This window comes from Dermacentor andersoni, chromosome 2 (genome assembly GCF_023375885.2).
Source record: "Dermacentor andersoni chromosome 2, qqDerAnde1_hic_scaffold, whole genome shotgun sequence".
Classification (NCBI taxonomy): domain Eukaryota; kingdom Metazoa; phylum Arthropoda; class Arachnida; order Ixodida; family Ixodidae; genus Dermacentor; species Dermacentor andersoni.
Window position 1 is genome coordinate 227689973 of NC_092815.1, and position 14306 is coordinate 227704278.

Genomic DNA, 14306 nt, shown 5'->3' on the forward strand with positions numbered 1-14306 from the left:
GAGAAAGATATTTCTCTGACTGGTGTTAGCTGGGTCATTGCATGCCAAATAAACCAACCTTTTTTCAACCTTCACAGATATACCTAGCTGAAAAAATTTCGACATGTTTGTTGAAGTAATTCTCCACGTTTATATTTCTTGTTAAAAATTGCTACCATTTGGGCAATTATTTATTGTTGCCCAGCTGAGCTAGAAGGCACGAGTCAACATTTTTTTTTTCAAAGGCATGTTGTGTGATCCAGACATTCAGATGGTGTGTATGGAAAGACAGTGAAGTGGTGTGACTGCCAAAATAGCCAATGTTTCAAGTATTTATATACTTGGAGTGCTTTTGTCACCGGCAATAGTGGGTGAAGTTGCAAAGTTTGAATATTCTTTTCAGGACCCAGGAAAATCCAGAAGGTACTTCGTTGACACACCTTTGAGATGCCTTGGCTCTCGGCAGTAATGCACTGCACTCTGTTCATGCAGATTCAAGAACCACTGGAGGGCATCATCGAAGTAATTGGGGAAGTGACGGCTAAGTTGGCGATTGTCTGTGAAAGTTATGTGCTCTTCCCACCTGCAGTAACGGAAGACTTCGGTAAGCACGTGCTGAAAGAAATCTAGGGTTTGATGAAAACTTGTCTGGTCGGTGATGATATGGCACAGTAAAGCTGACACTGACCACAGCAAAAATTTCAAAGACAAAACATTTAAGTTCCCATACAGGAGCCTTGTTGATTTGTGGGCAAAGCTGCCATATGGGAACTGAAACATCTTTGTTTCATTTAAACTTTTATTTCTGTGGCCTATGTGTGGTTTTACTGTGCCATGAGCACATGCTGCTGTGAAGTGCTTGTCATGTTCCAGGGTGGAGTTTTTGTTTTTGCAGATATGTTCTTTGTGTTATGACTGCTGCAGAAATTGACTGTGCGTCTTTGACAAGTGTCCAATGGTTCAGCAATGCTGCATTTACAGTTATGTAGCCGCCATGGCAACACTGAGCCTGCACCCAAAAAAACGTCCATGTGTGTGTTCAGTGTTCGAGAAGCCACTTTCTACATTTTTAAATGGAAGGAATGCTTGCTGTGCCTCAAGTACAAATATTTACAATTTTGTACACAATATATGACAAAATTGGTTTGTAAATTTGTGATTAGCTGCAGGGGAAACTGGTGAAAATCTGTGGGCTTATGTTTCACCTCACTGCTACTGCTTATCATTGTCCTTGCTGCCCACTGTGGGGAAAACTGGAAGCTTTCCAGCATCTCTGTAAACAGCACGATGGTCTATAGCATCCTCACATGTTTTGCTGATTTCTTTTGAGAGCCATTGCCTGCTCTCTAAGGGTAGACCAACTTCATGCCAGCAGGGAAAAATGTGTTTGCCACTAGACTAGCTTATCAAAATGGAATACATAACTGCACAACCCCGGTCATTTCCCCCCAAGTGCAAGCACTGAATATAGGTAACAATGAGGGGAACCTAGGGAATCAGTATTTAGTAAGAAGCACATGAAAGCAGTGGACAATAAAATGATGGAAAGAAGAAAAAAATTAGTAAGCAACCTCTGAATGCAACCTGACCATGTCAACGTGGTGCATATTTAACTCTCTGGCATTGAACATCTCTTGAGACTGGGCTAGTTGGTATGACTGCCTTCACTGGTGCATTGTAGCTAGCACTAGACAAATAGAAACGTAACAGGATAGACCACTATTCTTCAACTGAAAAGCGTCAGTTATGTCCAGTTTTCTGTTCGCTTCTTCATTACAATAAACTGATGATAATTCAAACAATATTTTGTACTTTAATTCAAAAAAAATTCTAAATATTGGCTGGCCTGCTATGTCTTCAGTGTACTCAAAAGGTGCCTAATTTAAATTACACAACTTCTTTAATTCATGTCCGAGCCGTCGGACAGGTCAGGTCAGGTCAGCCAGGCGGCAGAGGCCAGTGGGGCCCTGGACTGAGAGGCTCCAACCACCCCTCCTTCAAATCATTACAATTTCAATAAAGTTTCTCTCTCTCTCTCTCTCTCTCTTTAATTCATACATTTTGCTTGACCTTATCAACAAACATATGCTGCCTTTGCCACCATTAGCTGAACATGTGGGTTTTCATATTACTTAAACAGATTAAAATAAAGCTGATTGCCTACTTGCACTTGTCAAAGCAGTCAAAACTATATAGATCATTCTGGTGCCATGTAGTCGTTTCAGAATATGGTGCCATGTCACCTGTTTCTCCTCTACCACAACACTTGATCCACATTGCAACCCACATGGCCTCTCATGCTGCCACTGAAGAAAAGTCCTGGCTCTGGCTCTACGTCTGTGCCTCGGCACACACACCACATCAGTCATCTGTTGACCTGTGCACTAGCATAATTTATTTGCTCATTTGTTAAAACACCCATTATTAATTGGCATATTGTTCCTCTAAGTTGATTGGACTCACTCAGGTCAGAGTATCTATGGAATTGTGTTCATTAGTCCCCATTCTTTGGCCCTGCCAAAAAATCAAAGCATAACTTGTGTTTGCTGCAACCGCTGCGGACAAAACCGTAGTCGCTGTCGACGCAATCATAGATGGCGACTAGACAGTTTGAAAGAATGTGGCTGACGCGTGTAGAGTTACAACGAAACTACTGTTTGCCGGAACCCCTGCAGATGAAACCGCAGTCGCTGCCAATGCGAGCATAGATAGTGACTACGCAGTTTGAAGGAATGTGGCTGATGCATGTACAGATTCAAAACAAAACTAGTGTTTGCCACAACTGCTGTGGACGAAACCGTGGTGGCTATGGACACCGCTCATGGATGGCGCCTGTACAGTTATGAAGGCACATGGCCGATGCGCTGTGGTAAACGCAAGAATATAGGCTTTACAGGCACAAATAGGCACGAAGTGTTCTCGCGTTGCTGGCATTCACGTACGATTTCCACTGATGACTATGGCGATGCAGTCTCCGCCGCTTCGTTTCGGTTGGACGTTTGCACCCTTTTTGCACATTGGCGGTGCTCCGCGCTCCCCGAATTCCAAGAATTGTCCAAATTGATTGTTTCAGTGCATTAAATAATATGTACGCCTGCCAGCGCCAGAGGATCAGTCTGAATTATCTGATTTTCCGAAATAATGAGGGTCGAATTAATGATGTTTTACATGAAATGAAAGGATGTAAAAAAAAAAGGTTGATCTTGAGAAAGCCCTGATTCCTGTACATGGTGGTATGATCAGTAGCAGCATGTGATGAAAAATGAAATATTGTGATGGAAACAGATAAAATAATAAAGCAATCAATAATTTGTTGCGCAGAAGCGCACCATATGTATACACATTGGAAAAGGTATTGCTATTAAACACTACAAACCGAGCACATAGATAAGAAAAATAAGCAAGAAAAGTTGTTTTACCAAAGCAATGGAGTAACTAAAAAATGCTTCAAAATTCAAAAAGAGTCGTAAATTCAAGTAAAAACAAATAATGAAACATTTAAGAAAGACTAATTCAAGCATACAAATAAGGCACACTGACACTTTGAAGACGCAAAGAATTTGTTTATATAGAAAGTTGTACAAGAAGTATGATCAATATAATTTCTTAACTTATTATTTAATGGCTTAGGAAAGTTGTAACCAATCTGCAGAGTGTAGTCTGTCTGAGGATGTGGCGTGTACAAGTATTTTTGAACACGAGTGGAGTGGTGAGGCATGCTTCTGTTTAGGTTTCCTATTTTGTAGAGTCTTAATATTTTAGATTCATTGGTGAAAGTGTATTATAGACAGTATTTATAAAAATTGGAATGCTTTATTACATAGTTTTTTAAACAGTGGCACTCAGAGAAAGTCATGGAGCATGTTACAGATACAGGGAACAATTTTTTTTTTCTGTAGCATGAACAGTCAATTTAAATTTGTTGCAGAAGTTGCAGAAGTTAATGCGACTAAGGAATAACGAATTGTACATCTTAACCATTGTAAGTCGGTAATTTCCCTTTGTAAAGTTGGCCAACAACCTGGGAGAGTTTGCTGACTAGAAAGCTAATGGGAGCATTCCATGAAAGTTCTTGATCAAAAAGTATGCCTAGCATTTTAATTGATGTTACAAGTTCTATTTTTGATTAGTTTATTGAAATTTCTAACTCCAAGACTGCATTTCTATTTTTGCTTGAAATAATACAGCTTTAGATTTTGCTGTATTAAGCCATTTTTGGTGCAGCATTTATATATTTCGTCCAGCACGGAATTCGCTGTTTAAACTTGCTCTACTCCATTTGTAGATGTAAATAGAAGAGTAGTGTCATTAGCATAAATTATATATTTTGATTCCAGGTCAACATTAGCAATATTATTCACATAGGTATTGAATAGCAACCGGCCTAATATGCTTCCCTGAAGAACGCCTAGCTTTGGTGGTTGCACCGGCAATGACTTATTGTTAATCTGCACATACTCGCTTCTATGGCCTAAGTACGATCGAATCGGCTCTAATGCAATACCACGGTTCTCATAATAGGGAATCTTCATTAGTAGTAGTTCATGATTTATAGTACTATTGAACATATGTGGACATTCACTTTAAAACCCAAATTGGTAGTTGGTGAGAACTTGGTTCTTGTTAAAAAGTTGGTAAGGTTCAAAATTATAATTTTCTCTAAGCCCCCTTGAAAAAATAGGTAAGCTATATATGCGGCAGTAACTAACTACAAGTGGAGGTTTTGTCGCCTTTAATAAAGTGAGTGCGTTAAATCTGCATTTTCTCTAGAAATGTACCAGTTGTCACAGATATTGTGCACCCACGTCAAAACTGGTACAAGGATGTCTATTTCAAATCGAAACGAGAAGAAAAGGGGTTAATCAAGGGGCCCCCATGAGTGGTGGCGCTGGCTAACACTCCCAGAGTTCTACTAGGACACATAAATACCCAAGTAAGTGGAGGGGCAAACGGCGGCGCAATAGGTCAATTGGTAGAGCACCGCACGTGAAATGCGAAGGTTGTGGGATCATTCCCCACCTGCAGCAAGTTGTTTTTTTCATCCATTTTCATTTCCATTAATTTATCGTTTCTTTATTTAATTTATTAAGCACAAGTAATTTCCCCTACGTTGTCCTTGGTGTCAGTGTTTGTTGGCTTCTTATGATATTTCAAATCTAGCAACTTTAATTTGCACATCATCTGCATTTCAAACATCATTGCTGTTGCTCAGCTGATTGGAAATTACCTCATATTCATCGGTGCAATTCAAAACTATTGTGTCCCTGTAGCAGGTGCTAATATAACAGCACGCACTCATATTAAGGTTAGACCTGTTGTCAGTTAGACCTGTCATGCCAGTGATGCATACATTAACGAGATTGGGTAGAGTCCAGAATAGCCACTCCCTTTATAAGATTTCAGGGGGGAGTGGTAAACAGTTCAGAAGGAAATTTACTGTATCCCAGGTTTTCCTAGTGTTGTGTGTGTAGGAAGAGAACAACATTTAGTAGTAATTATGTGTAGCTTTACTTAGTTCATTGTTCAGTTTACTATGAAATCATTTAAATATTTTAAGATCTTGTAGGTTAGACATTGAATTTATATGAAGCTTCTTTCTTTTGTAATTTGCCAAAAAGTTCGGTAGTTACCCATGGTTTCCAAGTTTTTGATAGGGGTGCTCATGGGATTCGCCAAAGAAAAGTTTTTCATAAACATCCTTAAAATATTTCAGGAATAATTGGTACACAATATCTGCTGCATAAACCTCTGCCCATATATCTAATTTCAAAGGTCCGAAAGTCCCTTCTTTGTAAACGCCTGAACAGCAGGTTTGCAGCCACAGGATTTTCTTACTCGAAAAGTTACACTGAGGTTTTCTTACTTGGGAAGTCACACTGAGAAATGTAGGCAAATATCGCTCAAACTGTACAGAAGTGCTCTGATTTTTACATGTTGTGGGGCAATAATTGTTATAAACAAGCCTATACAACTGGATGCCACAGAAGTTATTTTTTTAGTGCCGAGACAGCATTAAAATGCCATGCATATATAGCAGCAGATCAAAAGTTCTTTAAGCGGTAGAGTTAGACAGCCTATTGATGTTGATGTCTCCCCTGCATATGACCTCACATCGGTTGTCGAATGTGTACTGGCAGAACTTTTCAAGGAAGGCTAAAAAGTTCTGCCAGTTTAAAAGGTTAAAAAAGAAGGAAGGCTACATTACCGCTCGGCAGACATTAAAGAGCCCCTCACCAGGTCTGGCCACTCTGAACTGACAAGCACAGTGCATACAATGCGCACTAATGGTCGTGCCTGCATAGTATCACACTGCTAAGCACTGTGAAAAGGGCTGAAATTTGAAATCAAGCACCCTGTGCCCTTCTTCACACTACCAGCATGAGAGTCGGGCACCGCACTACCAGCATGAGAGTGGACATCATTCGCACAAGTGCGCCTACGTAGTTTGCAGTGCTGTAATATCACTCACAGTGACATGTGACTGAGCATTATTCAAGGCAACAGCAGTTATTCATTTGATCTGTTGCTTCAATAGACGAAACAAAGTTTAGAGAAATAATAAACGCAGCAAACCAAATGTCTGCGTTCTTTGTTTTACTTTGTACCATAGCAAGAAAGACGTACTTCCATTTTGTTTACTTGTGCCCATGTTGTGCAGTCGCGTGCTCACAGAAAACAAAACTGTCATTTTCTACCATGTTCCAGCGCTCAGTCATGCTCTGTGATCCGCTTGCATCTGCCTCAGTGTTCGTGCAGCACTGGCTTATAGTACTGCTAGTCAGGCAGCTGTTATTGCACACAGCACGCAACACCGAGTGCTGAGCGAAACGAGAAAAACACAATGGCTCACGCACGAGACCGTCAGCGGAAGTTCACCACACAGCAAGAAAGCGAAAACAAAAGGTTGGGCCTGTGTCTTGTGCATCAAATGATCATCCAGCTCTGGTATGGGAAAGCGCAGGGAAGGAATTTCGCTTGGGGGAGCTAGATGGGGCAAGCGAAGAGATCAAAGCAGAAAGCTGGGCTAGTTGGTGTGTCATGATTATTCAAAAGAATAGCGCAAAGTAGCAGGGACAAAGACAGAGAAGACGACAGGACGAGCGCTCGTCCTGTCGTCTTCTCTGTCTTTGTCCCTGCTACTTTGCGCTATTCTTTTGAATAAGCGAAGAGAGTTTCCTTGTTGCTATGGGTGCTCTCCTCCTGAAACCATGTGTTCATAGTACGTCAAATATTTGTCTCAGCTATTAATGAACCAGTTGAAAAATTATTGCGGTAGAACGCTTCCTAGAGGGGACGTAGCAACTTCCAGCGTATAACCAAAATGTGCTATGCGGCCTTGTATTTCATAAGATAGTTCAATATTTCGCATGAGAAACAATCCATAAAACCGCATACTCATCTGTTACTCAGCAAAATTCTTCAGTACACTCAACATGAAAATTGTTTCACTAAGTAACGATACACCACCAATCACTTTAATGGTTTGAGCCTGGTCAAACACTGTTAATTTAGAGGACACCATGGTACCGAGCTTGGCCGTATCGCATTCTTTACAGTATTATAAAATCAAAGTGAATATTCGAGCTGCTAAAAAGTGTCGAGTCCAGCATCTTTATTTTTAGCCGATTGACGGTTTAGGTAGAAACACCTAATAGACCGTTTAGCACAGGTCCCAAGAATTCATTTAAATCAGCATGATATATCAAATCAGCAGAGATAATTTCAGCCATAGATGAATAAGATATTGATAGCAATAAGATGAGCAATCTTAGACATTGATTCCTTATAGAAACACTTTGAACTACTGTGTAGTTTAGACAAATATCAGAGTTTGTACACTTACTTTAAGTTTTAGAAACCTTTGAATTAAGCAAAAGGTCATCAAAGGTGCTTAAAGCTTGATGAAAATAAATGTGCTCCTTGAATTCCACGAAAACGCGCGTTTGGGGTGACTTTTGTACATTCAATGTAAAACTGTGCCGTGGACACTGTCTATCTGGAAACAATCCTAGATATTTTCTCTTGAGAGTGTCGCCAAACGGCTGCTATGTGGCATGTGCGCAGCCATCAAAGACAGGCTTGTTTAACCTGTCGAGGGTCGATTTTTTTAAATTTCAGATTCCAATTCTTCTTGGGGACTGATTTCGAAAAAACATTACCGTAACTTTTCTAGGGTGACCGTAAAGTGAGAAAAAAATATTTTGCGTTGGTATATATGTACTCTTCATTCCTGAATAACAACAGTAAAAAAGGAAATAAACTTGTGAGAATTGAAAATTTGATGCATTGTTATAGTTCAAGGCTTAGGAAATGTGCACGCGAGAATATTTCGCTAGACTCAAATGTTCCTGCTCTTACACTAATATGTACATCCACAGCGTAATGGAACTGCATAGGTGCGCGAACTCAAGAAAACTGTGTGGTTAGTGCCCGTTCCACTAATCTGCCAACTTCCGCTAATCTTCATCTTATCGCCAACCAGAGGCAATTAGATTTCACAAGTCTCAAAAAAAAAAAAAAAGCAACAGAAATGCATGCTTAGCGGCATCATTCTTCTGCGGCACCCCTGTGAGCACTAAGCCAGCAAGAAACAAGCGGTCACCCTTTGAGCGATTAGTAACAAGATAGACATCAGTTTTGCAAGCGCAACAAGCCGAAACCGCCTGCGGAACAAAACGCAGTCCGCCATCCACCTGCGCGCATGCCAATGCGCATAAGCAATTAATGTAAGCTAATGTAAGCTTCCGTTAGCTCACATGCTGTTTGAGATCTCCTTCTGCCAAGAATCCTAATCTCAGAAAAACGTGGTTTGCACATGCAGGCCTTTCATTATATTTAGTTTGTGTTCCCTGGCTCGTTCATTTATGCAGCGTCCAGTCTGTCCTATGTAGGACTTGCCACACTCAAGGGGAATTTCATACACCACGCCTGTAGCACATCTCCCGTAGGACGTGCCATGCTTCTTGCCACAGCCTTGCAAACCGATCTCTTCACGAGTGGATCTTGAACATAGTCGACCCAGTTTGATGGGGGCAGAAAAGGCAATGGGTACACCATACCGGCCTGCCACCTTCTTGAGGTTATGGGAGACCTTATGAATATAAGGAATTACTGCAGGTCTTACGGTTGTGGCACTTTCTTCCTCCCATGTGGCGCTTGTACCTTTAAGTTTCCGTAAAAGGCTTTCGGTAACTGAGGTCACCAACAAATCAGAGAACCATGCTGCTTTAAGTCGCGTAATTTGATTATTGAAGGAGGCCTGCATCGTCTATGTACACGACTCTCCGAGGGCAGACTCCAAGCAGAGCAGAGCAATACCACGCTTGACAATTTTGGAATGACATAAATTATACGGCAGCAACCCTTCCTAGGCACGTGGGAAATATTGCCAACAAGCTTGCTTGTCATGAAAGGTTAATCTTAAATCTAAAAAGTGCAGGGTGTTACGCTGTGGCATTTCAGGCGTAAACGAAAGCCCTTTTCCATGTCCCTAAAAATGTTTAAAATGTCATCGTCCATGTCCCTAAAAATGTTTAAAATATCATCGCAGCGCTTCAATGAGCCTTGTCTGTTAAAAAGGATTAGAGGGACCCTGAAACGATTTTGACGATTTTCTACAAATGTACTCAGTCGTTAGAGTAGGTCCTTCTGATCATTAATTGACACATCTAAGTGCTCGGCGTAAAGCGTGTAAATTATTATACGGTTTTAAAAATGCACATTGCTGCCGATCGCAGCACACTGCTCGGCGGAATTTTAAGCCGCCCCTACCCATATGACAGAAATCACCCATATGACGTCAGTGGGGCCAGCTATCCGATTGGCTGACTGCGTGATCAATAATTTTTCCAACTTTATGGTAAACAAATGATGTGCGTAATAGTTGGAATGTTAGTTAATTTGTTTTTATAAAAAGAAAGTGACATAACAAAAATGCACAAGAACAGTTTTTCAGTACACTTAAGCACTTCCGGTGCACAGGAAGTTTCGCCTGCTTGCGTTACAATGTCTTTGACGAGAGCTCCGCCGTCAGTGTCGGTCTGTCTTTTCGTGAGCGCTATGATTCGACTTTATTGCGTTGTAGACTGCAAACGTAGCGTCTGGCAATATTTCAAGCTGTGACATCGTGTCCCTCTGCAAGCCAGTAGACGAACGGACTGGCTGCAGTGCATCGGACTGCCGCTATCCGATCAGCGCCAGGATTTGCGCGATTGCGGCCGTCACTTTACACCGGAAGATTACTAACGCAATAGCGTTTCGCGAGTCCGGTATTCGGGTAAACGCGAAGCGCAAGGGGACAGGGCCTGGCCGTGTCCCCTTCTGTGTCATTGTCATTTCAGGGGATGAACAGAAGTGTAAATGTGCACGGTGTAGCCACCTGATGGCACAGAGCTCAACCACACACAGTAGCAGTAACAAAATGTATTCTTCTTTGCTGCTTGTGTAAATGTTTCGCAGGAGTGTAATTGTTGTTTTTGTAAATGTTTAAAATGTTTTGCACTTGGTTACAGCAATAGTAGCTCTTTCTTTAGCTGGTTAAGCTCTGCACCAATGGGTGGCTGGACCGTGGAGACCAATCAGGCAGCTCACATATATCTATGCTAAAGTTCCTTCATCAGCTTGAGTTTATGCCTTCACCGTTCCATTCAAACGTTCGGCTAGTGTGTGATTACCGGAATACCAGACACGTTCGACGCTACGTCAGAATGCTCGCAACGCACGCTGCTTCGACAGCTGTCGCTTGGGGTCGACGGCCAAGCAGCTAGCGGAGAGGTTTCGCACAGGCGGGGGCGGGCTCCAAAACAACCGGAAGTGGACGATGTGACGTCGCATCGTGACGCAGAACCAGTGAAGACGGAGCTTAGCTGCAATCGCTCGGTGGACGAGTTGAGGAGGAAAAGCATGGCTAGGGAGAAGGGTAACTTGCAATTGCTTGTAGCTCCATTAATACATAATGCTTCACTTAAATTGTGGTGCGAATGTTCTACTTATGCTGTACCCTACGTGTCTACAAAATTTGTCTGAACCGTTTCAGGGGCCCTTAAAGAAGTCGTCCATGTGCCTAAAACATTTAAAATAGTTGAAGTGCTGTCCCATTTAAAAGCCTCATCGAAGCAGGCAGTCAACACTAGATAAGAATATGTTACACAGCAGCAGCGCAATACACGAACTAACGCAAATGCCACGTTTTTGCAAAAAAAGCTGTTTGTGAAAGCAAATGATAGTACTATTAAGATAGGCTTCCAATAATGTTAAAAAGTCCTCAAGTGTAACAGCAGCTGTATTTTGAAAAGCTATGATGCCGCTTTCTTCCATGCATATCTTTACCGCAACAAAAAGTGCATCATAAGGAATTGAATAAAACAGATCCTCAACATCCACAGAAAACACATTGCCTATGGATTGCTTGTTTCATAGAAACTGCACTATGTCTTTTGAATTGCCTGTCGAGAAAGGGTAATTTACTTTAACAGATTTTAGCACCTTTAGAATGTGCCTACTAAGTAACAACTGCCACGTGCCTCGTTCGCTCACTATGCTGCTAAACGGCATATTGGGCTTGCACGTCTTTGCACTGAAAAATATGTTTAGCGCTGTAGCTCTCAGATTGTTAATATCTTGGCCAAGTTGAACGCCTTACATAGCTTGACAACTTTACTCTTTACCTTTGATTCAGATTTCCTATACTGTACAAAGTTTTTCTTTACATCAGTTTACAGTTACCAAGCACCAACTAAGCCAACAAGCAGTTATGTTGCAACATATTTTGAGGCAGCCCATCCCCGAGAATAATGAAGAAGGTCCTTATTTTGTGTAGACATGTTTGCGTTGATTACAACAGGTGATTTAGCACTCATGAGGGCTTTCTGCATTGCTAGCCGTCTATCACAGTGACTGCCATGAGAAGCGAACAATAATTCCAAATTTTCTACCTGGCTTGAAAGAAAGTGGGTGCATATGTTTGATGTTGTCACACAAATCGGGCAGGCTGACTGATTCCGATACGACATTCAGCTTTGCAAGCACATTTTCATTTTTGGATTGTGGATTTCTTAACACTTCAGTGTTATTCCTTCTACTTCCACATTCTATGTCATTTAGGACATAGAATGTGGACTTCATGCACGACAGCGACTCTACTCTTGAATTTGCAAGCGAGCTTTTTCAGGAAATTTATGTCCTTATTGTGTTGAACCTGCTTGTTTAATATTTCGTCATACTTTTGTAACATCAAATGAATTGATTGCTTGATTTTGTCAACCTGTGCGGGTAAACTCACGAGAGCATCAAGTTTCTGCATTATGGCTATGAGACTAGCAATGAGTCAGTGTTCACACCAACACTCTCTTTGAGTAGTGGTGCCTCAGCCATCACCATGCATTATTGGCAGTTTACCTTTACCTTTAAAAGTAACTTCTCAACCACCAGAACAACCTCTCAATGGAAGGCACTCATTTGCTGTATTTCATCAGGCTTCCATCGGCAGGTAAGACCTCTTGGCACTCATCGCAGATTTCGATCATGGCCTGCTAGCTGAATAATTCTCTCATAAAACAAATACAGTCAAGGAGAACAAGGCACAACACCAACATGGCAGCAGCGGCAGCAGCATATCGTAACACCGCAAGCATGCTAATAGGCTGAGGCAGTTCGTCCATTTCTGATTAGTGATTTTTACACTTCCTAGCTCCTCTCATTCTTAGTTTGTTTTGTCACTGATCACAGATTATTGACATTTTTCGCAGGGCAATGCAGTGAAGTACAGTGGTTCCTGAAAAAAGGTTAAACACATCTGCCAAATAGCACCAAAATGTCAAACAGTAAAATGTGAAGCCTATGTAGAATAAAGAAAATGTGACAGCGATGCAATGTAGTGGTGTCAAACAGTGCCATCAGAGAATTGAAGGTCAATTTGCATTCTCATTCCATCTGCCTCACCTAGGGGTTAACCCCTGTTATAAGGGCAGTGTTCAAGCCAATGGCAAAAGAAAAAAGTGCCATTGAAATATACTGCTTTTGGTGGTGCTCAGAGGGAGTGATAAGTAAAGTGGTGCCAAAATTAGTTCATGCTTTTGCAAATCAACAGTAATGGCTCTTCAAGGGTGTCAAGTTTAATGTGAGTGTGTGAATGCATCTGATAAGAGTGGGTCTTGTAAGTGACATTGCGATTTATTGTTGCACTTGCCCTCAATTGTGCTCTCTTTCTATTTCCAGACATGGCCACTTACAATGCTGTTGTTGAGACTATACAGAATGTCAAGGATTATTACCCGACCATGGCCTCAGCATAGCATCATGCAGTCCTGGAATTTTATCTTTAGATTTATTTTCTGCATACCTTACTCATGTGGAAGCACCTGTCAGCCCTGTGTTTGTACCAGAACTTCTTTTTTTTTTTTTTTTTGCAGTGTCAACACTAATAAAATTTTTGCTCATGTTTTTTTCATCTGAAAAAACAAAAAGACGAAGTAAGACAAGGAACCCAATAAATTTTGTTCATATATCCATTAAATGTTTGGCTGCATTTTGTTCTACCTTTCTATTTTTAAAGGATATCAGCTGGGATAAATCCTCCAGTCAATAATGCAGGGTAAAGAATCTCTAAAGCATGTTTTGAAAGCTACCATACTTTCTCTAAATATATTCTCGGCATATAAAAAAGCAGAATGAATTATGACAACGCATGGTAGAATCAGATGTGGGAACTTTGAAATACAACGAAATACTCTTTACTTGCAATTTTCGCGGCTCTGGATCCCATGCAAGAAAGAAAAATACTCTGTTCTGTCTCACCAAGTCTTCACTGGAGTAGAAGCTATGGAGTGTGCCACGCCAGCCGGAGCTGCGGAAGAATACAAGGGCAGGCCTTAAAGCCTGTATTATTGATACCATAAATTTGGAACAGGCATACATGATAGGTATCAAAATGACTGCACGTTTCTTTTTGGCAGAATAAAAAAAAATTTCTATGCAGGAAACTGCTAGAGCATCAATACAAAACTGGCAGCATCCAAAGGGAAAGTTGGTTGAAGCACACGGAGCGATCCACATTGTGCAATTCGAGGGACACAGCATCAAAGGTTCTCGCTGAACTGGTGGCACTGTATGACAAGTTGCTGCCGTTAGCTCGGCATGAATCCTTGTTGATAATCATCGTCTAGCGTTCCAGGAGAGCAGCAGCGACATCGCAAGAAAAGTGCAGAAGACCTATGGGTTTGGCCCGAAATGGCTAGCTGGGGTTCAGACCCGGGACTACCCCACAAGGCTTAACATTCACTGGGAGCACTGTGTACACCCCAATGAAGAAAATTCAAAGCCTGTGACTG

At 41.4% G+C, this 14306-nt stretch overlaps 1 protein-coding gene across 1 annotated transcript in view; it reads left to right on the forward strand.

The window, feature by feature from the left end:
• Positions 1–13492, forward strand: part of LOC126539972 (replication protein A 14 kDa subunit-like) — a 47313-nt gene extending 33821 nt beyond the window's left edge. Inside the window, exons 3-4 of the mRNA XM_050186798.2 lie at positions 472–583; positions 13195–13492. Coding sequence (XP_050042755.1) covers positions 472–583; positions 13195–13271 — 189 coding nt within the window. The 3' untranslated portion in view covers positions 13272–13492. The remainder of the gene's footprint in view (positions 1–471; positions 584–13194) is intronic.
• Positions 13493–14306: the final 814 nt, after the last annotated feature.